This window comes from Bos mutus, chromosome 18 (genome assembly GCF_027580195.1).
Source record: "Bos mutus isolate GX-2022 chromosome 18, NWIPB_WYAK_1.1, whole genome shotgun sequence".
Taxonomy (NCBI): Eukaryota; Metazoa; Chordata; class Mammalia; order Artiodactyla; family Bovidae; genus Bos; species Bos mutus.
The window spans coordinates 46,529,215-46,557,204 of NC_091634.1; the positions used below are offsets into that span (position 1 = coordinate 46,529,215).

Genomic DNA, 27,990 nt, shown 5'->3' on the forward strand with positions numbered 1-27,990 from the left:
TGATGCTTTTTTTTCATGCTTGTTTTATAAACTAGCTGGTTATCTTTTCATAAACTCTCCTCATATATCAAGTGTTCTTTGCCCTATTCCTCTCCTTAACATGCTCTTGACCTCGACAAAATGAAAAGATAACCTACTGAATGGGAGAAAATATTTAGAAATCATGTCTCTAATAAGGGACTAACATCCAAAATAAAGAACTCATACAACTCAATAGCAAAACAAAAAAAGTCTAACTAAAAAATGAGCATAAGATCTGACTAGACATTTTCCTAAAGAAGACACAGATAGCCAACAGCTACACAAAAAGATGCTCAACATCACTATTCATCAGGAAAATGCAAATCAAAACCACCATGAGAAATCTCACATTTGTCAGAATGATTATTATAAGAAAAAAGAAATAAAATTTTGATTCTTTTTCCTTAACATAAAAAATGGAGCTAATGGTGCTTTATTATTTACTCTGAAGAAGTACTAAAGATTAATTAGATTGGCATGGAGTAATCTGAACTCATTGAAGAAAACAGCAATAACAGTATTTTAGTGGGGAAAATTAGCATACATATAATATGCATGTATTAAATATACTCATAGAGTCTACTCCTATTTACACAATTTACACAATTTGTACAATATGTATACAAATTACAAGTTTATAACATACATATTGTATATGTATATTGAATTTGTATACACTCTCAAATTGTAGGTAAGAGTGTGAAGAAAAGTGGATCATAATGCACTGTTGGTGGTAATATAAATTGGTGCAGCAGTCACTATGGAAAACAGTATGGAAGTTCCTCAAAAAATTAAAAATAGAACCATCATTCAGTTCAGTTCAGTTCAGCCACTCAGTCATGTCCGACTCTTTGTGACTCCATGGACTGCAGCACGCCAGGCCTCCTTGTCCATCACCAACTCCCAGAGTTTACTCAAACTCATGTCCATTGAGTTGGTGATGCCATCCAACCATCTCATCTTCTGTCGTCCCCTTCTCCCGCCTTCCATCTTTCCCAGCACCAGGGTCTTTTCTAATGAGTCAGTTCTTTGCATCAGGTGGCCAAAGTACTGGAGTTTCAGCTTTACCATCAGTCCCTCCAATGAATATTCAGGAATGATTTCCTTTAGGATGGACTGGTTGGATCTCCTTGCAGTCCAAGGGACTCTCAAGAGTCTTCTCCAACACCACCGTTCAAAAGCATCAATTCTTTGGTGCTCAGCTTTCTTTATAGTCCAACTCTCACATCCATACATGACTACTGGAAAAACCATAGCTTTGACTAGAGAACCATCATACAATTCAGCAATTCCACTTCTGGGTATTCACCCAAGGAAAATGAAAATGCTAACTCAAAAAGATACCTGCACTCTCATGTTCACTGCAGCATTATGTACAATAGCCAAGATATGGAATATCCTAGGTGTTCATTGATGGATGAATAGATAAAGTAATATTCTACTGCATATTGGTGGTGGTTTAGTTGCTAAGTTGTGTCTGACTCTTGTGACCCAATGGACTGTAGCCTGCCAGGCTCCTCTGTTCATGGGATTCTCCAGACAAGAATACTGGAGTGAGTTGCCATTTCCTTCTCCAAGAAATCTTCCCGACCCAGGAATCAAACCCAGGACTCCTGCACTGCAGGCAGATGCTTTACTGACTGAGCTATGAGGGGAAGCCCTACTGCATATTATTCAGCCATAAAAGAAAAAAATCTTGCCATTTGCTTCAACATGGATGGACTTCGAGAACATCATGCTAAGTGAAGTCATTCAGAGACAGAGAAACACAAATACTGTATGATCTCTTATATGTGGAATCAGAAAAAAAAAAAAGAAAAAGCAAGCTCATAACTACAGAGGACAGACTGATGGCTGCCAAAGGTGGGGGCTGGTAAAAGGGGTCAAAGGTAAAAAGAAAAAAAAAATAAATATGATACATTCCTGAGCAACAACAACCGAGAAAAAGAAGCAGTATATGGCTTTTTATGGATGCACAAACCTAAAAGCAGGATGTAAGTAAATTATCAATTTCAGTTCAAGTCACTTTCCTCTTTAACCATAATATTACAAGAAAACTTACATTGAAATATAAGTCATATTTTAAGTAATGCCCATGCTCACATGTTACCTGTTTCCTGCATTAGTATGGGGAGGGGGTGGGAGTAAGGAGAAAAGAAAAGAATACAGTAAAAAACACATCTGTTTTACTCTAAGCCATTTTGTGTACGGTGAAATTATTTTTTCTTCTCAAGAAAATGTCATTTCTTTTTCTTAACATACATTCCAGACATTTTAACTGGATATTTTCTCAAAACTCACAAAGGAGTTCCCTGAAGTATTTTCACTACAGTAAATAAGCAAACAAAAAAGGGCAAATCTGTATATGCATGTGTTTTTTTTAAAAAATTAAATACATATGTATAAATTCAATATACATACACATATAAAAAGGAAAGGAATCTCTATATATTTAATATATGTATGTTATATGCATGTTAATTTTCCCCAATGAAATATTTTTATTGATGTTTTTTCAAGGAGTTCAGATTATTTGATGCAAATCTAATTAATCTTTAGTACTTCTTCAGGGTAAATAATAAAGCACCATTAGCTCCATTTTTTATGTTAAGGAAAAAGAGAATCAAATATATAATAATAGAACAAGGTTTCTTGGTCACTCAAAAAAGACTCAGCAAACATACAGAGTTCACAAAAAACATGTGATCTAGCCCTTCCATGTGTGTGCATGTATATGCAGTTAGCTCTCTGTGCTCCACATCCTCAGTTTCAACTAACTATGGGTGGAGAATAGCCAGAAAAAAAACTCCAGAGTTCCAAAAGGCAAAACTTGAATTTGCAGCATATTGGCAACTATTTACAAAGCATTTACATTGTATTAGGAATTAGAAATAATCTAAAGATGATTTAAAGTATACAGGAGGGTGTCTGCAGGTCATGCTGTTTTATAAGGAACTTGAGTATCCGTGGATTTGGGGTCCATGAGGGTCATGGAACCAATCTGCTGTGGACACTGTGGGGTGACTGTACAGTCTGACTTTAGTATTCAAAAACATCCACACTGCCAAATGCAAGTTGTTCTAATTATTGACCATTGGAGATAAAACACTTATTTCAATGATACCACTTTTATTTCCTATTATGTTACTGGTGGAATTTTCTTAAGAGCCAGATTTATGTTCTTTATTTCATCAATTTCTCTGAATCAAATTAAAAACAGTTCGAATGACTAGGGAGGAATTCTCTTTGAGCAATAAGCACTCACAGCATTTACAGCTTGCAAAAGTGGTTTGTAATCCAGTAAGATGATGGTTCTGGACAGAAACCAGTGATTGGTTTGGAATCAGAGACAGTGCAATCAGAAAAGATAGCCTAAAGCAAGAATTCTTGCAGAACCTAGGCGAACTCCTCCTAAACTGGGTCATTTCCCACAGTCTGAATCAACAGTTGCTGGCTTCTCCCTTGTGGATTTTACCTGGAAATGTGGCAGTCTAACACTACAGTCCCATTAGAGAGAAGAAAAATCAGAGTCTGTGGTAGATTAATGAAATATACATAGATTCTATAATATTAGTTAAAAGTACATAGATTCTGTACTATAGACACAAATCTCAATTCTTTTCATACCATAAAAGTGGAGGAATTTATCACATAATCTGGACAGTATAATTTATTTCTTAATATTCATTTATTTAGCTGCACGGGATCTTAGTTGTGGCACACAGGCTCTCCTTTGCATCATGCGGGATCTTCTGCTACGGCACGCGGACTCTCTACTCGTGGCCTGTGGGCTCAGCGGTGGCAGCATGTGGGCTCTCTAGTTGTGGCCTGTGGGCTCTGTAGTTGTGGTACACAGGGATCTTAGTTTCCCAGCCAGGGATCAATCCCTGTCCTCTGCATTGCAAGGCGGATTCTTAACCACTGTACCACCAGGGAAGTCCTTGGAGCTTAGTATTCTTAACTGTAAAACTAGGATAACAATTTCTGTTTCATATGATCAGTATACAGATTTGATAGTATAATTCATGTGAATCACTTAATACATAACAGATTCTGAAAATATTTTTCTCCCTGATTTCTTAAAACAAAAAAGTTCTATAAAGTAAGATTTTACCTTATTTTTCTCAGTTTTGCCAACCAGCACACTCTTTGCAAGTGTACCTCAAAGTTATGAGGAATGTGCCCGACTCCAGATTTTTTCACGTGCTCCTGCATCCATTTATTTGATATCAACCTGACTTGTCACTTAAGCTACTTGTCCTTTCTGTCTTAGATCCTTTCAAGACTTTATAAATGGGCTGCATTTTTTTGTGACAAGTTTGACTTTTCAGGTGAAACTCCCGTAAGACTAGTGAGAAAAATGACTCCCTTTGGGGTCAGGGCTCAAATTAATGGGCTTCATTGTAACATTCAGTAAGGAAATAACTGATGAAATTTAAATGTTTAACCTATTTTATATGTTTATTAACATTAGCTTAAGTAAATTTGGTAACAAAATACGTGTAATGGTAGGTACCATAGATTCTCTTTTATCTCCTGATCAATTAAATGAAAATATTCAGGAGTAATAAATTCAATATTGAGAATAATGAGAACAAAGAATGTATTCAGATATATTTACTAATTCAGAAATAAAATTTAATGATTTTTAATTTTGTTTTTATGAGTACAAACTAGGTTAACAGTTCATATTATTTTTACTAAGGGCACAAAGAAAATATTTGATAAGGTATAGATTTATTACTTTAGTCCAACCCCTACAGTTAGCACAAATACAAAACCATAATAATGTTTACAAGGTAAAAATTGTACAATAGCTCTGTATTCTAAAATATTACCAATAATTCAGTTTGAGAATAAAAATACCAGCTGGTTGATTTTGCTTTTATGATGCATATTAATATTTTGTTCTAGAAGCATGTTACTTAAAAAGAATTCACCATTTTTTCAATATACTTTCATTCTTGGTATGCATTATTCGTTGGAAAATTCATTTAATTGGCAGTAAGGTGGGAATTTAATCCAAAATGAGCAAAGGCCCAATTTGAAGAGTTATGTAGTCAGAAAACATGCAGTGGTAAACTTTCAATTAATAAACTATTACTACTGCTCAGTAAAGATTATTACTGTAGTTGGCATAATCATGAGAACTTATTTTCACTTGATTACAAGCATTTCTTACCATTAGATTGGTTATGGCATGCAAAAAGTCCAATAATTCCACCAAGGGTGTGGCGACCACTTCACCAGCATGGTCAGCCCACTCATTAATGGCTGCCTTGATTAAGCTTCAACACAAACAACACACTGCTGGAAAACCTGTCTTAACAAAGTCTCTACCACGTTCCTCACTAGCTAACCAGACATGGGTCATCATTGCTTGGCTTGACTTCTCCTTCCAGCAGCAGATTCATCACGACCTTTGTCAAATAGCTGCATGTTCCTCTTTTTCCCAGAGGGGGAGTGTTGTAAAAGGAAGTCATGTCATCCTATAAAGGAAAATAGTAAGTGAGTCATCTGAGTTTTTGTTTGTAAAGAGTTGACAGGTAAAATCAGTGTCAGCCGAGAGGGAAAAATAAATTCACAGGAAGATTTCCTTGTGGAAAATATGAGCTTCTTGAGTTTTTCTTTTATTTTCCTGAAGCATCTTCTCAGCATATAAAATGAAGACAGCATTTCAGTATTCTCTTTTTTGCTGATAATTTTTATTTACTTAGGGAACCTTTTTATGGACGAGAATAAAATATTAAACAGACAGCCTGGAAGGAGCTATATCAGGTAGTACACAGCACGAGGGTAGCCTGTTACTCATCCCATCCTCCCAGAATTTAATTTTATAGTCTTCTGGAATCCCTGGCTTCTTCCTGGTAAAACACATTTTAACTGCTAACTACATAAAGGAAATTTATCTCTTCTTAGATATCTTTCTAGTCAGAACTTCTTAGCTGAATTGACTAATAATTGAGTAAAAAGTAACATTAATTCCTCAAATAAATCAGACTTCCTCCTGTTTTGTAATCTGTATATCTGTTTTGTAAGTTAAATTATAAGGGATTTACGGATACTTTGAAGAATTGAGAAAAAAAATTCTACAAAAAGCTATTTTCTCTACTTACTTGTTTTTCAATTTCCTTTAGTCGACTCTCATCTTTTTGAAATTCATGAAATGCTTCTTTCACCAGTTTGTCAAGATCTACTTTGTCTTGAAATTCTAGCTCAGGGTTTCTTTCCAGTACAATGGATACGACCATTAGTAACTAGAAGGGACAGACATGGAAAGCCAATTATATGAATCATAAAAGCGACATAGTCTGCATATGTTTTCATTCTTTGCTCAGATTGATGGATGGTCCTTGTATCCCACAGCCTGTTCTGTACAATGATAGGATCATCTATGGATGGAATCTTCCTACCTATACAAGTTAATAACATGAGTTCTGTTTGGAAACCTCACTTTTTTTTTTTTTTTCATTGTCTGTATCCCTGTAGCTATATGGAAATGTTTTTTTAGTCACTTAAATAAAATTGATAACTTAGAAAAATGACTTTTCTAATCCTGTCACAGTACATAGTACCCTATAGTATCCAAAGTGTCTGAACTGTCTCTAGTCTTTAGACCTTCATGTTTGGTGGCAGGCAAGCCACTGTTTGGTGGACCAAAACAGGGTCCAGTGGGGCAGCGGCTGCCTCAGAGAGCAGATGAGTACAGTGGAGATTCTGGATCTACCCTCACGATCAAATGACTTAAGTCTGCTGCTGCTGCTAAGTCACTTCAGTCGTGTCCGACTCTGTGTGATCCCATAGATGGCAGCCCAACAGGCTCCGCCGTCCCTGGGATTCTCCAGGCAAGAACATTGGAGTGCGTTGCCATTTCCTTCTCCAATGCATGAAAGTGAAAAGTGAAAGTCAAGTTGTTCAGTTGTGTCTGACTCTTAGCGACCCCATGGACTGCAGCCTACCAGGCTCCTCCGTCCATGGGATTTTCCAGGCAAGAGCACTGGAGTGGGGTGCCATCGCCTTCTCCTGACTTAAGTCTAGCATGCCAAAATGAGTATAATTCTCTGACATCACAGTATTTCTCAGGGGACAGTTATATTTTAAACAATATACTTAACTGTGATTCTTTATGACATGAGCACTATTTGGTTTGTATAAGCTATCTTAGTTTAAGACATCATCCTATTGCTTGGTTACCGTATACTTTTATCCTAAGTAGTAATGTTCATTTTATATGACAAACTGTAATATGCAAAATTGTATCTGAGTATACAATGCTTGGTAAAGACTTTCTGATGATGATTATGGTTTCTAGTTTGTACATGAAACAGGATAAAGACATAATTTCCAACTTGGGAATCTTTCTGATATACTTTATTGAAATGTTTCCCAATTAGTACCTGAAAGAACCAAAGGAAACACTAGGAAAAAATCCAGAAGTCACACTGTGGGAGACCTTGGGGCAGAGCTTTAGCCAAAAGAATTTGAAGTTTTGCTCAAGTTCTAAAGGTAAATTTCTTCTGCAAAGAGAATGACCTCATTTTAGGGGCATCTATAGGCATGAGATACCAAAAGGTTAACTGTACAAAGAAGGCAATCACGCTTCTAAAAATCCCATCTTTTCTTCACCCCAGTCTCTGTCTTACTCCCACAAGCTATGAATCTGACTGGCTGATACTCTTACCCAAATTCTGGCCTATCATAGATGAGGCTGAATCTCACTCAGTTGACTGTAGCTCCAGACACGCTGGATTTTAGGAGGTGCCACATCCAGTCCAGCACTCACTGAGAGCTTCGGTATCAACAGGACATATTACCCACCCTCAAGAAACACAGAGTCTGATGGAGACATTCCCAGAGAAACAATGTGAGGATGAGCTATAAATTATATCCATTCAAGGGAGTCTCTATGTATTTGATATAATACTTTAAAATGGCAAAACAATATGTGTATGTGTGCATGCACAGGTGTGTGTATTTTGGCATTTAACTTTACACGCAGCAATGATGAGATACAAAATTACAGCCTTTCTCTGTTCACAGAGATGTCTGGAAAGGTGTCCCTCAAAATAATAGTGACGATCTATTGCTAGTGGATATAGAGATATATTTTGGTTTTCTTTTCTATAATTTTTTTCAACTATTGAACTTTTCTACAATAGTCATGAGTTATTTCTGTAAACAGGAGAAAATGAAAATAAGACAAACAGAAAAAGGTCACATCCTCTCTTTTACGGTACTGTTGATGCACTTACTGTGGGGATGAGTGTGTAGCTGGGAAAGTTGGCCAGTCTTTCTACCCTGATGGATTTAAGATGTTTGAATTGTTTATGTGCCTCGACTCAAGGGTCAAGGATGACCATCTCCTCCAGGACTCAACTGGAGATCTGGGTTAGGTGAGGAGTGAATTCCTGGCCTCTTAAGCAGTTTCCTTTATACTGGTTTTCAGGGAGCAGATAGAAAGCATTTCTTCAGCAATCTACATTTTTAAATACAAACCTCCACGACAATCTGTCTGTATTTTGGCTGGTCAATATTTCCCAACATGTCTTCAACAAGGAGAGAGAAATTCATCTCATACATGGTCATATCTGACAGGGTTGGTTGCTGAAAAAAATAACTCAACATTAAAATGCTGCATTGTTACACTCTGGTTCCCGCTTAACAGGAAAATTTTATTCACTAGTATCTTTTTCAGCTTCTACAAAACCTTAGAGAGCATTTTCAGCTTTATGACTGGATTTTATATATGTCAAACTACTTAAGCTAACCAGCTGACTCTTGTGATAAATTAAACCTCCTGTTTTTAGTAGTTATCTTTCCTATATTAATGTATTTAGGGAAAAGAGGACTGTATTAGGAAACTACTTCAATACACAAAAGTGAAGTGAAGTCAAGTGAAGTGAAGCTGCTTAGTCATGTCTGGCTCTTTGCAACCCCATGGATTGTAGCCTACAAGGCTCCTCTGTCCATGGAATTTTCCAGACAAGAGTACTGGAGTGGGTTGCCATTTCCTTCTCTAGGAATACACAAAAGGAATGGCCAAAAATTGAACAACACATTAAGAATACATATTGCTTTCAGAATTAACACAAGTTGTGCTTGCCATCAGACTTCAGCATCTAAGTCACTTGCTACTGAATTAACATCATTTCTGTGGCAGTCCTTCTGAGCTGGCAGTATAAAAATGCACACAAATAAGTGAAACAATATCATGTGCAGAAATGGTAAGCAAACACAGAAAAAGGCAAAACAAAAAAAATGTTCTCTAATCTCCTCTTTATATTTCATTTAAAACAAGAGTATTATAAAAATCTTCCATATACTTTCCACAAACCAAATGAAAGCAGAAAATAAACTCAAAAAAAGAAAAAATCTTGGCATGCTGGATAATCTTCAAAGGATGGAAGGAAAGGCTCTAAATGTTAGGCTTGAATGAGGGAGAGCAGATGGAGTCACCAGAATTATTACCAGAGATGAAGAGATGATGAGTCATACTTATTTGCCTTTACCTCAGAGCATGATCTACAGTGAATTTCCTCATACCCTAGAACATGTGTATCTACCTACTATTCAAAATGGGACCAAGCCCATTGTTTCCTTTCAATTAAGTGACAGCAATATTATTTTGCTTGGTGTAATAATGCTTCAGTCCTATATGCAACATGGTCCATCTATTGTATTTTGTATTCAGTACAATCCAACATACTGTCAGTGATTATAGATAGTACCTAATTCAGGGGAAAATGAAGCTGGTGGAGGCATACCTTGTTTTATTGTGCTTCACTTTACTGCACTTTACAGATTTTTGTTGTTGTTGTTCATTTTACAAATTGAAAGTTTCTGGCAGCCCTGTGTTTTTAGATGATAGTTACCAATTTTTAGCAACAAGTACTTTTAAATTAAGGTATGTACATTGTTTTCTTAGATATAACACTATTGCATGCCTAGCAGACTACAGTATAGTGTATACATAACTTTAATATGTACTGGATAACCAGAAAAAATTATGTAATTTGCTTTACTGTGATCATCTGGAACCAAACTTGCACTATTTGAGATATGCCTGCAATTATAACTGTTTAGATGTCTAGCAATGAGATTAATGGGGTTACAGAAGGAAAGGAAGATCTTTTCATGGGTTCACATCAATGTCCTTTTAATATATCTCATTGAAAAGTCAGCATAGCTAGTATGCAATATGATAATTAAATCTAGAGAAGAGCTATCAGGCTACCTTATTTTCCAGTCTCTGAAAGAAGTGGAAAGTGTAGCAGAGAAGTTAAGAGAAAAGGCTCAGAAGCCAAACTGCTGGGAAGAGGGTCACACTAGGTCAGGTGCTTCCTAGATGTACGACTTCGGGAAAACCACTGAGCTGTGTTTTAGTCTCCTCATCTGTCAAACAGTACTAATACAGTACCTACCACAAAAGACAGCTGTAAGGATTAAAGGAGCACCTAGAAAAGAGCCTGGCACTTAAAAATACTTAACACGTTGTCAGCAAGGAGAGACCAGGCGATCAGATAATTAAAAGAAAGTCTGGTAGGCATTAGCGGAGGCTGGGAAAGAAGCAACAGAAGGTTGCAACAGTCCACTGTGCTCAGACACAGGCCTAGTAGAAGCAGCAGGACACGAACAGTTGAAGTGGGTCCCTGCCCACAGGAGACAGAGGCGCTCCATACAATGGTCACAGAGAGCACCTTGGGAAGGACTGGAGCACCTATACTGACAACCAACAAAACCAATCAACAGTCTGTGAACAGCATAAAAAATACTTTTAAAAAGTTCTTATTCATTTTTAGAAAAAAATAATAGATTCACAAAGTTCAAAAATCTGAAAGGTTAAAAAGGATTATCAGTGAAAAGCCCAAGCTGTACCATAGACCACAGTCCCTTTCCCCAAAGGCAAAAGAATGCTATCGATTTCTTGTGGGTTCTTTCAGAAATACCCTATGTACATATAAACAAAATGAGTATAGGTGTGTGTTTTAAGAGTATTTTATTTTCACAGCTACAGAGATCAAACTAGTAGTTACCAGTGGGGTGAGGGAAGAGTAGAGGGCAAGATAGGTGTGGGAGACTAAGAGGCACAAACTATGCATAAAATAAATAAATATGCTACAGAACAGGGAATATAGCTGATATTTTATAATAACTTTAAATGGAATATAATCTATAGAAATATTGAATCACTATGTTGTATACCTGAAACTCACATTGTATATCAACTATACTTCAATAAAAAAAGAATACGTTGATAAAGACCTTTATTACAAATAATTTGGCTGATGTTTCAACACTATAAACAGATATAGTACTCCATTTCTGCTGCTGCTACTGCTGCTAAGTTGCTTCAATTGTGTCCGACTCTGTGCGACCCCATAGACGGCAGCCCACCAGGCTTCCCCGTCCCTGGGATTCTCCAGGCAAGAACACTGGAGTGGGTTGCCATTTCCTTCCCCAAACTCCATTTCTAGAAGGCCTAATTATTCACGTTTGTGCACAAGCAGAATGATTTAAGTGTCAGAATTAAATTAAAGAATTAAAGAGGCTGGCCAGTTGATATAACCTGGAAAACCATTTGAAGAAGGGAACACTAATTCATTCAGATCAAATGTCAGTTACCTCTCAGTTAATAAGTGATTGTCTAATGACCTAAAAGTTACTGTACTTTTCATGTTCAATCCAATTTTTAATTAGTAATTTCTAGCCACAGCATTACTAAACCACCTTGTTTCTTCAGACTGATTTGGTTTTTGAACGTATGTTTTCCTGTTTGTGAGGTTCCCTGCCGCTGGCCTATTGCACTTGGTGGTATTTCTACCATCATTGCTATTATTTCTAATCCACTTGAGCAGGCTTCTTATTTTTCTCCTTTCAAGTATCTAAATATTCTTTGAAATAAGTAGAAAGGTCATTTGCAAAGCAGAGAAGGGAAGAACTCTCTGCTTCTTTGTAGTTGCTCAGTCACTAAGTCCTGTTGACTCTTTGTGACCCCATGGAGAGTGGCACACCAGGCTTCCGGGTCCTTCACCATCTCCTGGAATTTGCTCAGATTCATGTCCATTGAGTCTGTGATGCTATCTAACCATCTCATCCTCTGCTGTCTTCTTTTCTCTTTAGGTCTCTTGAGAAGTCCCTTTTACTGACACAGACACAGTGGGGCTGTACCTGGGGCAAATGCCTCCCGGCTACAATGATTCCATTGGGTGTGCGTTCCAGGATCTGCCATACTCTGTCATAGAACCCAGGGGGGGTTCTATTCAAAGAGCCATCGATCTGCCGCCTGTTCAGCCAACATCTGTAGACCAAAAGAAAATGCCTCAGTGTTGAAAAACAAGCTTGTTCTGACAAAAAGCAGTGCTTTTATATGGATTAATTGTTCCAACAGAATGAGCAATAAAAGCCAAAATCCATCAATGATGCATATCTACCATGTGTTATAGAGGTTATTAAATATTTCATAGTGAAAACAGAACTTGCAGGAAAGGAGAAAATCCCTAAAAAAATTTAACAGGCAAAATGTTATTCTCTAGTAAGTTTCTTACAATTCACTATGTGATCAAATGAGTTTCTAACATGCATTACAGTTCAATTTAAAAACACAGGAACAGTCAATTTCAAAATAAGTTCACCTGGTCCTTATGTGCAATAAAATGTAAGCTCCATGAAGACATGGGCATTGTATATATAGTTTGGTTACTCCTATATACCTCTCCAAGAAAGGTGCTTAATAACCACCTGATAAGTGGGTGAGTGCTCAAAAAAGTATAATGTATCTAATAAAACTGTTGTTGTTTAGTCACTAAGTTATGTCCGACTCTTTTGGGACCCCAGGGACTCTAGCCTGTCAGGCTCCTCTGTCCATGGGATTTCTCAGGTAAGAATACTGGGGATCTTTAGGACCCAGGGATCAAACCCAAGTCTGCATTGGCAAGTTGATTCTTTACCACTGAGCCACCAGGGAAGCCCATCTAATGAAATTACCTTATTTTAAACCTTATATGCTAATTTAAACCTTATATTTAGTTTTCTACTTAAATACAGCCAAAGTACCATTGCTAAAATATCAGCTACCAAATCTTACACATCATAATAATTAATACAGAGTCAAAATTCTAGATCCATTATTTTAATGAATTTAAGTTTTAAATCTTAAAAATATAATAGTTACTTCAATCACAAACTGCTAAAGATATAGAATTTTCACAATCTGAAAAGAATAAACAAATGACATAGTAGTATATTATTACAAAAGCTGAAGATAGGAACAAATATAATTTTTTTATACTTGGTATTAAAACAGGCAGCAGAGTAAAATGTGTCATCAACCACAAGTAATGATCAACAATATTTCTAGGTGTGAAACTCATTATGCAGGATACAGTGATCAGAAAAAGACATTGTTGTTCTGGTGAAAGAGGATCGAGAAGTTACATCACTACACAAGTGAGGAGGTATCTCTTTTGGATTTATAGCTTCTCTTGGTAGGCCCAGATTTGTGTGGCTGGGTTCACTGCTATGCTAAAGAAAAAAGCCAAAAAGGTTCCTTTGTGATGTTTTAATTTGGATAATGGGTATGCAAACTGAATATTTTCCATGTGATTCTTCCCCTTTCTTCCTTTGTTTGGCAACAACAAAAAAGATGCTTTCAGAGTTCTGTGAAGTCATGGTTAAGACTATAAAAGGAAGATGTTTGCTTAGAACAACATAAAAGGTAAAAATGTGTGAATATTCACAGAGCAGGAATTATTTTAGAAGAATTCTCTTATTTTTATCTTTTGACTTTTTACTTAGAAAAAATTTAGGTTTACAGAAAAGCAAAAAAAAAAAAAAATGTTCCTCTACTCAGCCTCTTCTACTTTCTGTCATCTTACATAATCAATAGTACAACTATCGAAACCAGGAAATAAACATTGGTAGAATATTACTAATCTTATGGACCGTACTCAAATTTTGCCAATTTCACTGCAAATTTCCTTGTTTTGGTCCTGTGTCCCACCCAGGACCCCACACTGCATTAGTGTTCAGGTCTCCTTAGGCTCTTCTAATCTGTGACAGTTCCTCAAATCTTTATCTTTCACAACTTTGACATTTTAGAAAAGTCAGTTATTTTGTAGAATGTACCTCAATTTAGGTTTGTCAGATGTTTTCTCATGATTAAACTCAGGTTATGCACTGTTTTGCAATACCCAGAAATGGCTGTACCCTTTCTCAGCACATCGTACCAGGGGGTATGTAATGCTGACGTATCTTACTACTGATGATGTTAACTTGATCATTTGGTTAAGGTGGAGTCTGCTGGGTTTCACTGTAAAGTTACAATTTTTCCTTTTACAATTAAAAAGTATCTTGAGTGGAAATACTCTGAAATTATACAAATTCCCATTTCTCATCATACTTCCACCCACTAAATCTAGGGGTTCTTGCCTGCAATGGTTATTGTTGTACTTGCCTAATGGTGATCATTATTCCACCAACATTATCATCATTCCACCTACACTTATTAATTGGAATTCTATTGTAAAAAGAGTCCCTTCTCTCCCATTTATCAATTTATATCAGCATGGACTTATGGATCTTTATTCTACTGGATGTAATCCAATGGTATCATTATTTATTTTGTTGCTCAAAATTGTCCCAGCTTTGGTCATTGAGCCTCCTTCACATTGTCTCTGGCATCCTTCTAACACACCTCTATAGTTTTTGGAGCATTTTCTTACTTTCTGGTACAACAAGATGCTTCAGGTTTATCTTGTGTTTTTCCTGCCCCAGCCCTGCAATCAACTACTTCTCCAAGGAATCCTGGTTCTTTCCATTAGAAAGTGTTATTTGGAAATCAGTATCTGGGTACCAGGTTTGCTCACTGCTATTGGGGTTTCACTGCTTCTAGGTTCTCTTAGTGGACAGTTAGGAAAGACCAGGATGTATGCTCCCATATACATATACACATTCCCATTTATTTCTGTATCTATCCATCTTTGTAAAAACTATCAATTCACAGTGATACTTCCAATTCCAATCAAACACCACAGGGAATACTCTAGCCATTCTCCTTTCCTTATTTGTAACTATATATTTCAACATTGAAAAAAAATCTGGCTCAAATGAGCTCCACTATATTGAATTATTTATTTAACCTCAGTGTGTGTATATGTATATGCACCATCTTTGCGTTGACCAAAAAGTTCGTATGGGTTTCTCTGTAAGATGTCATGGAAAATCTCAAACGAACTTTTCAGCCAACCCAATATATAATACTATGCATGTGTGTATAAATTCCAGAATTGCTAATTCCTACCTCTGTGAGAAAAAAAAAAATTACTATACAGAGTCCACGATTTGTGTGTAGTTCTCTTTTTGTTTAGCTTTACAGTGTCTAGTCAATGTTTTCCAAAGGTACTTTGGTTAATTCTTGTCTTCCCCCCTGCTTCAGTGTGGTAATATTATTCATTTGTAATATGGTTAGGGTCAATTGTCTGTGTGTATTCTATTTTTGGTACCTTCCACATCTGGATTAATTTTCATTAATGATTTATGTTTGGGGAATAATTATTTATGTTTTAGAAATATCACAGAAGTTGGACAGTCAGAGCTATTCAAATGGTCTGAATTTGAAGTATTGCTCTCCCCTCAACCCTACTGCTGTGATCTATTTTTTTCATTCTTTCCACCCTGTTCCCACCCACTCTCTGAAGGTAACCAATTTCACTAGTTTCTGATTTAGCCTTCCTATATTTCTTCTGCAAAAATGAGCAGATATCCTCTTCTTTCTTACATGAAGAGTAGAGTACTATACTCTTTTGTACTTTGCTATTCTCAGGTATCAATACAGCCTAGAGATATTCCCTATCAGTTCATAGAGACCACACTTGTTCTTTTTCACAACTTCATAATCTCCACTGTGTGGACATTTACCACAGTTTATTCAAATAATTCCCCATGTATGAGGACTTAGGTCATGGGCATTCCAAAATTTGCAATTATAGATGATGATGCAATGAATAACCTCGTGCATATATACTCACATTGTTGGAGGCAAATCTCCAGGGTGGGTCCTTAAAAATAAGACTAAGACTGCTGGGTCAAAGGATAAGTGCACATGTAGACTTTTTTTAAGATATTATCAAATTCTCATATAGAAGGGTTGTACTCATCAGCTGTATATGGGACTATCTGTTTTCTCCACAGCCTCAGCAAATGTTCCCCATACTCTTTAACTTTGCCAGTCTTATAGATGAGAAATGGTATCTCAATGTGTTTTAATTTATATTTCTCTAATTATGAGTTAGTTTGAACATCTCTCCAATATTTAAGGTCCATTTTTAACATTTTAAATGAATTGATCAATTGTATCTTCCCCCATTTTTCTCAATTTTTAAGAGTTAGCATTAACTCTTTGTAACACATGTTTTGCTCCAGCTTCTCAGTTGTCTTTTGGCATTGCCTATTTTTTTCTATGAAAAATGCGGGTTTTAATTTTTATATAGTTTTATTAATCTTTTATTGCCCCTAGGCTTGAGTCATAGTTAGAAAGTCTTTCTCATACCAAGGTTACAGAGGAATTTACCCATGTCTTCTTCAAGCTAGTTCAGTTCAGTTCATTCAGTCGTTCAGTCGTGTCTGACTCTTTGTGACCTCATGAATCGCAGCACACCAGGCCTCCCTGTCCATCACCAACTCCCGGAGTTCACTGAGACTCACGTCCATCGAGTCAGTGATGCCATCCAGCTATCTCATCCTCTGTCGTCCCCTTCTCCTCCTGCCCCCAATCCCTCCCAGCATCAGAGTCTTTTCCAATGAGTCAACTCTTCGCCTGAGGTGGCCAAAGTACTGGAGTTTCAGCTTTAGCATCATTCCTTCCAAAGAACACCCAGGGCTGATCTCCTTCAGAATGGACTGGTTGGATCTCCTTGCAGTCCAAGGGACTCTCAAGAGCTAAGTCATGTCCAATTTCTTTGTGATTCCATGGACTATATCCCACCAGGCTCCTTTGTCTGTGGGATTTCCCAGGCAAGAATACTGGAGTGGGTTACCATTTTCTCCTCCAGGGGGTCTTCCCGACCCAGGAATTGGACCCATGTCTCCGGCCTGCATCTCCACAGGCAGGTGGATTGGCATTGGCACTGGCACAGGCATTGGCAGGTGGATTCTTTACCACTTCAGCCACCTGGGACGACTTTAGCACCAGCACAGTTTCATTTTTTTAAATGTTTAATCACTAATCTGTTTGAAGTTTATTCTTAAGTACAGTATAAAGTATGGATTTTATTTTATCTTTTCCAAGTCGTTACCCAGTTGTCACATCACTAGTTATTTAAAAAGTCTACCTTTGACCCAGTGATTTGAGGCGTCACCTCCATCACACACAATTTCCAGATGTGATCGGGGGTCTATTTCTGGACTTTCTATTCTGTTCACTAGTTCTGTTTCTCTGTTCATGTACCAGCATCACATTATTTTAATTATAAAGGCTATTAAATACTTCAACTGTCTCTCTTAGGGCAAGTCTTTATGTTTTTCTGGTTATTCTTGCATGTCTGCTTTTGCATAGGAATTTTAGTATTTACTGGTCTAAATCCATAAAACAGCTTGTTGGAATTTTATTGGAATTGTTAGACATCTTTAAAGTCTTCCTGTTTAAGAAAAAGGATGCTTTTCTGTTTGTTCACGTCTACTTTTGCAGAAGACTTTTTTCCTAGATATTTCTAGGCATATAACTATATCACTTTGGAAAGTACCAGGCACACAAATAGCGCTCAATAACTGTTTGCCTAAGTAATTACATTAAAACTGTTTTTGTCATAAAAATAACTCTTCAATTCAAAGCAATCCAAAGTATTTGCTTTACTTATATTCTAAGGTTGGTACAAGTTACATCTAAAACAGTTTACTCTGAAGAAGATTATAGTCTACTTAAAGAGACAGTTACAAGCAAGAATTTAATTAACATTATCAAACTCAAACTTGTGTGCCAAAATGTTGGGAGGAGATGGTGAGTGCTACCAAAGATTAGAAAGGGAATTGACCAAAGTAAAATGAAGTACTACATTATACACAGAATAATAAAAATTATTACAAACTATACCTGGAAAAAGTATAAAATTCAAATCAATACAAAATTACAACTGAAGATAGACATTTTAATTAGTATCTCTATGTATGCTGCCCATCTAGTATTGACACTTTGCTACACTTTATTTCTTATTAACATCTTACTAATTCCATACACACACATGTATAAAATTTTATTGTAAATCCAGAGTGTCCTGTAAGTAACAAAGGACCGTCATTACCTTCCATTCTGTTGAGGCTGGAGAATATCCAATAGAAGCTGTTTTACTTCACTGGGTGACAGCTGATATAAGTCTCTGGCTGGCTTGTTTCCACCACGGATCTGTAGTTCATACTCCATAGCATGGATGATCCACCTGAAACAAAACAAGGGAAGCATGAATCAGTAACTCTTAAAATAAAATCACCTTGTGCTTCTCATTGCAATGCCCTTAACAGCACTGACCCATCCAAAGAAGAATGAAAAAGGCTATTTAAATTTCCTGAACTTCTGATAGAATTACTTCCATCAAGATTATGTGACATGATTAGACTGTTAAAAATGAGGCCTGTTCTTGCATATGTGGTAAGGTAGTAAAACATGAAAATAAACTTAGGTTCTTACCAAATGAGATTGATGAGTAGTAGCTGTCACATTACTATTTTCTTAATAATAGATATATGAAAAAAATAAATAGGATAAGAACTCATTCTAAGAAATGAGCTGTGATATACTATTATATAAATGCTCCTTTCCCAGGAAGGACAAGTATTTCTTACCTATTACATTTATTTTGTAGTCATTCCCTTGTAATTAGAAGGGATAGAGAAGTACCTGCCTTTTAAATACAGAGACACATATAAATGTGTTAGTTAGTTATAACTTAATAGCATATTGAAAAGCAGAGACATTACTTTGCCAACAAAGGTCCGTCTAGTCAAGGCTATGGTTTTTCCAGTGGTCATGTATGGATGTGAGAGTTGGACTGTGAAGAAAGCTGAGTGCTAAAGAATTGATGCTTTTGAACAGTGGTGTTGGAGAAGACTCTTGAGAGTCCTTTGGACTGCAAGGAGATCCAACCAGTCCATTCTGAAGGAGATCAACCCTGGGATTTGTTTGGAAGGAATGATGCTGAAGCTGAAACTCCAGTACTTTGGCCACCTCATGCGAAGAGTTGACTCATTGGAAAAGACTCTGATGCTGGGAGGGATTGGGGGCAAGAGGAGAAGGGGACGACAGAGGATGAGATGGCTGGATGGCATCACTGACTTGATGGACGTGAGTCTGAGTGAACTCCGGAAGTTGGTGATGGACAGGGTTGCCTGGCGTGCTGCGATTCATGGGGTTGCAAAGAGTTGGACACGACTGAGCGACTGAACTGAACTGAACTGATAACTAGTATATTAGAGAACACACTTTATTCAACAGATTTCAGAAGAATCTATTCTTTAATAGATATTTAAATGCTGTTCATAAAGTATATTTTTATTACAGAAACAGCTTTATTATGATTATTTAGGAAAGTATTTATTGAGCACTGTTTGTGTGCCTGGTAGTTATATGCCTGGATATGCCCAAAATATTTCATCATTTTATGTGTAAATAATTTTACTCTTTAATTTGAGAAGCTTTTAGTATTTTTATAGTGTCATCTCATTTCATTTCTGTTATTCTGAGGAAAGAAGTCAGATAAACCAGTTATGCAAATTGAAGAAAACTCTGGAAATAACACTGTGCCTTAGGGAATCAAAACTCTACACACCATTAGGAAAAGCTAGGGAATTAGTTTTACACAGCAGAATCCTATACTTTATCCTTAAATCCTCTGGTGAAAACTGAATAACAGACAGGGACAGGAAAGCTTAGCATCTGGAAAGAATGTGTCTCTATTTACTCAGGTTTTGTCTCAAAAGAGGGGCTGTACAGCCAGTGCACAGGCAGAAACATTAGTTACAGCAATGAAGACTTAACACAGGGAAGCTACTGCACCCGAATATTTCAGTATCTTTCTCTTGATGCACTCCTTTGAAAGACTGCCTACAAGGCTTATCACAGGTATAGAGATGAAAAAGTTAGACGGAAATAACCAAAAATTAAAGTCTTTGTCTTTCTGCCAAGGCTGGCTTGCAAAACAATACTGCTGCATCCTTATGGAGTGACTTTAATGTCTCTCAGTGGAAGAAAATGGTAGGAAAAATGTAACAGTTTCCGGGTTGAACAGTAAGTAATATCAACCAAGCATATCGCCCTGCCCACTTAGCCAGGCCACAGGAGACAAAGCAGTGTGTCCCTGCTCTGTGACTGCTCCAATCCTTCTGATAAGGCAACTCTCGCCTCTTTTTCCTATCCTCTTCACTATTCTTCGTTGTTGCCATTTCTGGAAGTTAGGCATTTAACTAGCAGGCCAGTTGGATGCTGAGATAGATTATATAGCCATGAAGAAATACTCAAGAATAGGACATAATAATGTAAAATACATACTATTACCACTGACAGTACATGACCAATATTTAATGCTTGCTCTTTGTTAAGAACAGTAAAGATGACAAGGTATTTACAAACAACAAAATACATGTTTGTGAGTTTTCTGATACGTGCAACAGAACTTGTGACAGAGTTAAGATGTACAATTTGCACTTCTCTAATCAGCTGAAAAGAAAAATTGGACTAAACTTATATTATTGCCAAACACTAGAATTTATTAGGACTTCCTCATAGCTCAGTTGGTAGAGAATCTGCCTGTGATGCAGGAGAGAAGGGTTTGATCCCTGGGTCGGGAAGATCCTCTGGAGAAGGAAATGGCAACCCACTACAGTATTCTCACCTGGAGAATCCCAAGGACAGAGGAGCCTGGTGGGCTACAGGTTCATGGGATTGCAAGAGTTGGACATGACTTAGGGACTAAAACACCAAACCACTAAAATTTATTTATTTGTTCATCTTCACTATTATGAACTACATTTAGTCAAAATGCTAATACAGACATAAAAGTCACAAGGATACAGTTACTACTTTGGATTTTATTTTGATTTTAAAGTCGCTTATGAAATTAATTCTTACAACATTTCACTTACTGTAAACTGTTCTGTGAACTCTTTAAAATAAAAAATTCTACTTTTAATTTTAAGGTTAGACAGAGTTGTTTTCTATTTATTATTGTATTTCTTTAACATTTAAAATTTACATTTGAGGCAGCTTAGTATAATAGAAGCAACATCAAATTTCAGATTTAAAGACCAATCTTTTAAGTCTCCCCAAGCAAGTTAACATCATGAAAAGAATAATGGGGTGAGGGGTATTGTTTTAGATTAACCATGACTTAAGCGATGTAACAACTAGTGCCTTGTGGGGACCTTCTTTGCAACCCTGATTATTTATAAAACAAAGTCATTCTGGGAACAACCAGAAAAACATGAATAAAAATATTGTAATATTACAGAATCATTGCTAATTGTGTTGGGTGTGATAATGGTATTGTGGTTATTAAGAAAATTTCCTTTTCCTTACTTTTGTTGTTGTTTAGTTGCTAAGTTGTGTCTGACTCTTTTGTGACTCCATGGACTGTAGCCTGCCAGGCTTCTCTGTCCAGGGGGATTCTCCAGGCAAGAATACTGGAGTGGGAGAAACCATTTCCTTCTCTAGGGGATCTTCCTGATCCAGGGATCAAATCCACATCTCCTGCACTGGCAGGCAGATTCTTTACCACTGAGCCACCAGGCAAGCCCCTTCCTTACTTTCGATATATACTTACTAAAATTATGAGGGGTAAAAGTCAAAATGTCGTAGATTTGCTTTATAATCTACAGCAAAAAAAGAAGCAAATACAGTAAATGCAAATTACTAACAATTGCTTTTACTCATTTAAATAATGAGTACATAAGAATTTACCAAATTGTTCTACTATTACACATTGTTAAATTTTGTCAGGATGAAAAGCAAAAACAATAAAGACAGACCTGAATACCAATTCTGTCACTAACCAACTAAGCTCCATTTGCAAGTTATTTTTCAAATGGGCATACTATATTACTATTACTTGTTTAGCTCATTTTATGAAAGTATTTTGAAGAAAAAATAAGAATGTTATGTTAAAAATTGTTAAAAGGCTTTTGAAATTATAGAGTTCAATTTTTATGTTCAGATGTTATGTTCAGATTATGTTAGCAAACTCCTTTTACTTGACTCTCAGACTCAGGCTGGAAGAAGTGCCACATCAATTTAACTTTAGGAGGTACATATCCTCTTTTAAAATAAGTAATTAAAAACATTTTAAAACACTTTTTAAGGTCTTCCCAAAACTTGAGCTATTAAAACTAAACAATATCTATCACATTTACCTTTTAAAACCTTCAATGCCATAAACAAAGATAGCTGGAGATCTAAAAATTTTCCCAAGACTTCTATTCACAAAGTCTCAGCAGTTCTGTGAGCAAATTACAGAAAACATAGTGCTCAGCAGCCACCAAAGAAAGGTGACTGTTTTTCATTGATTTGAGCACAAATTAATCTTATTTGTCAGACTGTTAAAAAAAATAAATCATTCACTAAAAAATATTGGTTAAGTTAATCTGTTTAGCTTGGAATTGTTCAAAAGACTAAAACAGAGTTCATATCAAAACAGCTTTAGATATGAACTGTCAGAGACTTCGAGAAAGTAAAAAACCAAGAGAGTAAAATCAAAGACATTTTAACCAATTTTTAGAATTACTAATACAAAAGGGCATTAATTCCTTGCATGGGAAAATCTGGTTTCTTACCCTCATTGCTGCTGACAAAGTCACCAAACCTGATTTGACAATTCCAGTGTAAAAGCAGTTAATGCAAAATGGGGAAAGCAAGCAAGCAAGCAACTGTGAAAGGTCAAAAGAATGAAGGTTATCCTTGGACAAGATCCTTATAAATTCAGTCTGTCTAAAGAACCAGGGACATGCTCTACTTGCCAATAAGCAAATGAGAAAGAGGAAGATACACATGACTGACCAGATCAACCTTCAAACGTATCATGGTCTGACTTGACAATGAATTCCTCCACACTGCTAGAAAAATGTGAAGAGGCAAACTAGTATTCCTACATAGTCCTGGGAATTAGCTTGTCCTTCTAAAAACTCTGTGGGATGTGAGGTTGGTTAGCATATTGTATATGTACTGGCATTTTTCTTTCCAACCTGCCCCAATTAAGGAGTGAAATAGAAAATAAAGTTGATGGAAATCTGACATCATTGACAAATCAGAAACAGCTGACATTTTCTGAAGAAAAAAAAAATGCAATAAACAATAGCACTGATCCATAGCAAGAAACAACATTTAAATTAATTATTTTGAGTTTATTTCAAGATACTGAGAAGTATTTGCCACGTTTACTGCTAAACAAGTGAATGACTAACTGTATGCAAGCATTTTACTAAGCTATATGATAGGAAATAAGAAAGTTGCAAGAAGGGATATTTTGTTTGATTCCTATTAATACAGAGAGGGTGACAATTTAATAAGGTAAAGTGAGCTTCCTGTCTGGTAACTGGAGAACAATCACTCACCCACCCCACCTGTGATCTAATCACAACAAAAGAGAGGTGGAACTCTATCATCTCACTTTCTTACCTCGTATCAAATGTCACAAGCAAAGTCCTGTGAATGAGTATCAAACTACACTAATGACCTCAGAGCTGCATTTACCTCCTTTTCCCTATCTCCACAGGCCTGGTACCTGTGACACCAATGGACTTCTCTAAGCACTGGATGGGTGACCCACAGATGCTCCTGTGGGCAATAGAAGACATGCAATGATCCAAGTTGCTTACAGAGGATGACCTGGCAGTATGCAAAGCAGTGATGAAAGAGAGTTGATAACATATATCCTCAAGGGTTATCTCCTGAATGACAGACCTAGAGCAGAAAACAGTTGATTGGAGGTCTTTATGGTAATGGGCCTGTCAGGAACTTGATCTATTTCAACCTGAAAGCTGGAGCACAAATCAATAACAAGACAGCAAATCAAATCATTATCAGACTAGAATACCAATCCTGTGAGCAGGTTAATTTTCTTCACTGGAGTGCCTGATAGCAGTAATGTCAAAGAAACTGCACTGGCAGGATTAACCTTGGGAAAAAGAGAAAAGAAACATGGTGGTATTGGTTTAGAAATTGATGCAGTGGGTGATGTAAATAAATAAAATTAAAAACCGAAAAACCTGAGAGAGAAAGGGGTTAAAACAGAGAGATATAAGCTTATATAGGGCAGGAGAGTTATGGGTAACACATACCATGAGCAAGACAAATATTCTTTTTTTAAAAAACTTATTTTAATTGGAGGCTAATTACTTTACAATATCATGGTGGTTTTTGCCATACATTCACATGAATCAGCTATGGGTGTATAAGTGTTCCCCCTCCTGATCCTCCCTACCACCTCCCTTCCCATCCCACCCCTCAGGGTCATCCCAGTGCACCAGCCCTGGGCACCCTATCTCATGCATTGAACCTGGACTGGCGATCTATTTCACATATGATAATATACATGTTTCAATGCTATTCTCTCAAATCATCCCACCCTCACTTTCTCCCACAGAGTCCAAAAGTCTGTTCTTTACATCTGTGTCTCTGTTGCTGTTTTGCATATAGGGTCATCGTTACCATCTTTCTAAATTCCATTAATATGCATCAATATATTGTATTGGTGTTTTTCTTTCTGACTTACTTTGCTCTGTATAATAGGCTCCAGTTTCATCCACCTTAGAACTGATTCAAATGTATTCTTTTTAACAGCTGAGTAATACCCCAACCAGTCCATTCTGAAGGAGATCAGCCCTGGGTGTTCTTTGGAAGGAATGATGCTAAAGCTGAAACTCCAGTACTTTGGCCACCTCAGGCGAAGAGTTGACTCATTGGAAAAGACTCTGATGCTGGGAGGGATTGGGGGCAGGAGGAGAAGGGGACGACAGAGGATGAGATAGCTGGATGGTATCACTGACTCGATGGACGTGAGTCTCAGTGAACTCCGGGAGTTGGTGATGGACAGGGAGGCCTGGCGTGCTGCAATTGATGGGGTCGCAAAGAGTTGGACATGACTGAGCGACTGATCTGATTTGAATACTCCATTGTGTATATGTACCACAGCTTTCTTATCCATTCATCTGCAGATGGACATCTAGGTTGCTTCCATGTCCTGGCTATTGTAAACAGTGTTGCGATGAACATTGGGGTACATGTGTATCTTTCAATTCTGGTTTCCTCGGTGTGTATGCCCAGCAGTGGGACTGATGGGACATATGGCAGTTCTATTTCCAGTTTTTTAAGCAATCTCCACACTGTTCTCCATAGTAGCTGTACTAGTTTGCCTTGCCACAACAGTGTAAGAGGGTTCCTTTTTCTCTGCACCCTCTCCAGCATTTATTGTTTGTAGACTTTTTGATAGCAGCCATTTTGACTGGCATGAGATGGTACCTCATTGTGGTTTTGATTTGCATTTCTCTGATAGTGATGTTGAGCATCTTTTCATGTGTTTGTTAGCCATCTGTATGTCTTTTTAGGAGAAATGTCTGTTTAGTTCTTTGGCCCACTTTTTGATTGGGTCGCTTATTTTTCTGGAATTGAGCTGCAGGAGTTGCTTGTATATTTTTGAGATTATTTGTCAGTTGCTTCATTTGCTGTTATTTTTTCCCATTCTGAAGGCTGTCTTTTCACCTTGCTTATAGTTTCCTTTGTTGTGCAAAAGCTTTTAAGTTTAATTAGGTCTGATTTGTTTATTTTTGCTTTTATTTCCATTACTCTGGGAAGTGGGTCATAGAGGATCCTGCTATGATTTACGTCAGAGAGTGTTTTGCCTATGTTTTCTTCTAGGAGTTTTAAAGTTTCTGGTCTTATGTTTAGATCTTTAATCGATTTTGAGTTTATTTTTGTGTATGGTGTTAGAAAGTGTTCTAGTTTCATTCTTTTACAAGTGGCTGACCAGTTTTCCCAGCACCACTTGTTAAAGAGACTGTCTTTTCTCCATTGTATGTTCTTGCCTCCTTTGTCAAAGATAAGGTGTTCATAGGTGCATGGATTTATATCTCTAGGCTTTCTATTTTTGTTCCATTGATCTATGCTTCTGTCTTTGTGCCAGTACTATACTGTCTTGATGACTGTTGCTTTGTAGTATAGCCTGAAGTCAGGCAGGTTGATTCCTCCAGTCCCATTCTTCTTTCTCAAGATTGCTTTCGCTATTCGAGGTTTTTTGTATTTCCATACAAATTGTGAAAATATTTGTTCTAGTTCTCTGAAAAATATTGTTGGTAGTTTGACAGGAATTGCATTGAATCTATAGATTGCTTTGGGTAGTATACTCATTTTCACTATGTTGATTCTTCCGATCCATGAACATGGTATATTTCTCCATCTATTTGTGTCATTTTTTCTTTCATCAGTGTTTTATAGTTTTCTATATATAGGTCCTTTGTTTCTTTAGGTTGATTTATTCCTAAGTATTCTATTCTTTTCGTTGCAATGGTGAATGGAATTATTTCCTTAATTTCTGTTTTCTCATTGTTAGTGTATAGGAATGCAAGGGATTTCTGTGCGTTAATTTTATATCCGGCAACTTTACTATATTCATTGATTAGCTCTAGTAATTTTCTGGTGGAGTCTTTAGGGTTTTCTATATAGAGGACATGTCATCTGTAAACAGTGAGAGTTTTACTTCTTCGTTTCCAATCTGGATTCCTTTTATTTCTTTTTCTGCTCTGATTGCTGTGGCTAAAACTTCCAAAACTATGTTGAATAGTAGTGGTGAGAGTGTATCCTTGTCTTGTTCTTGACTTTAGGGGTAATGCTTTCAATTTTTTTACCATTGAGGATAATGTTTGCTGTGGGTTTATCATATATGGCTTTTATTATGTTGAGGTATGTTCCTTCTATGCCTGCTTTCTGGAGGGTTTTTATCATAAATGGATATTGAATTTTTTCAAAGGCTTTCTCTGCATCTATTGAGATACTCATATGGTTTTTATCTTTCAATTTGTTAATGTGGTGTATCACACTGATTGATTTGCAAATATTGAAGAATCCTTGCATCCCTGGGATAAAGCCCACTTGGTTATGATATATGATCTTTTTAATATGTTGTTGGATTCTGTTTGCTAGAATTTTGTTAAGGATTTTTGCATCTATGTTCATCAATGACATTGGCCTGTAGTTTTCTTTTTCTGTGGCATCTTTGCCTGGTTTTGGTATTAGGATGATGGTGGCCTCATAGACTGAGTTTGGAAATTTACCTTTCTCTGTAATTTTCTGGAAGAGTTTGAGTAGGATAGGTGTTAGCTCTTCTCTGAATTTTTGGTAGAATTCAGCTGTGAAGCCATCTGTTCCTGGGCTTTTGTTTGTTGGAAGATTTCTGATTGACAAATATTCTTATTTTTTATGCCCATTCAGCCTAGTGAATGTTGACATTTGGAGAAGGCAATGGCAACCCACTCCAGTACTCTTGCCTGGAAAATCCCATGGATGGAGGAGCCTGGTAGGCTGCAGTCCATGGGGTTGCAAAGAGTCGGACATGACTAAGCAACTTCACTTTCACTTTTCACGTTCATGGATTGGAGAAGGAAATGGCAACCCACTCCAGTGTTCTTGCCTGGAGAATTCCAGGGACGGTGGAGCCTGGTGGGCTTCTGTCTATGGGGTGGCACAGAGTCGGACATGACTGAAGTGACTTAAGTAGCAGTAGCCGCATGGTGTTAAAGCTGACTGAAGCTATCAATGTCTTTAATCATCAGTTCAGTAGCTCAGTTGTATCCTGCTTTTTGTGACCCCATTGACTGCAGCACTTCCCTGTCCATCACCAATTCCCAGAGCTTTAATCATACTCAACATTTAAATGACAGAAACAACAGTAAAAAGTCAATATAAATGAGTCTGAAATGCTTTAATTTATACGGAAGTGAAAA

The 27,990-nt window shown here is 36.9% G+C and overlaps 1 protein-coding gene across 2 annotated transcripts in view; it reads right to left on the bottom strand.

Moving 5' to 3' along the window:
• Positions 1-4,633: 4,633 nt before the first annotated feature.
• PHKB (phosphorylase kinase regulatory subunit beta) overlaps positions 4,634-27,990 on the bottom strand; it is a 227,914-nt gene continuing 204,557 nt past the window's right edge. For both annotated transcript variants that reach the window (XM_070388471.1, XM_070388472.1), the window contains 5 exons: positions 18,315-18,449; positions 12,190-12,319; positions 8,518-8,625; positions 6,138-6,278; positions 4,634-5,510 (listed from right to left, as the gene is read on the bottom strand). In XM_070388471.1, coding sequence (XP_070244572.1) covers positions 5,373-5,510; positions 6,138-6,278; positions 8,518-8,625; positions 12,190-12,319; positions 18,315-18,449 — 652 coding nt within the window. In that variant the 3' untranslated portion in view covers positions 4,634-5,372. The remainder of the gene's footprint in view (positions 5,511-6,137; positions 6,279-8,517; positions 8,626-12,189; positions 12,320-18,314; positions 18,450-27,990) is intronic.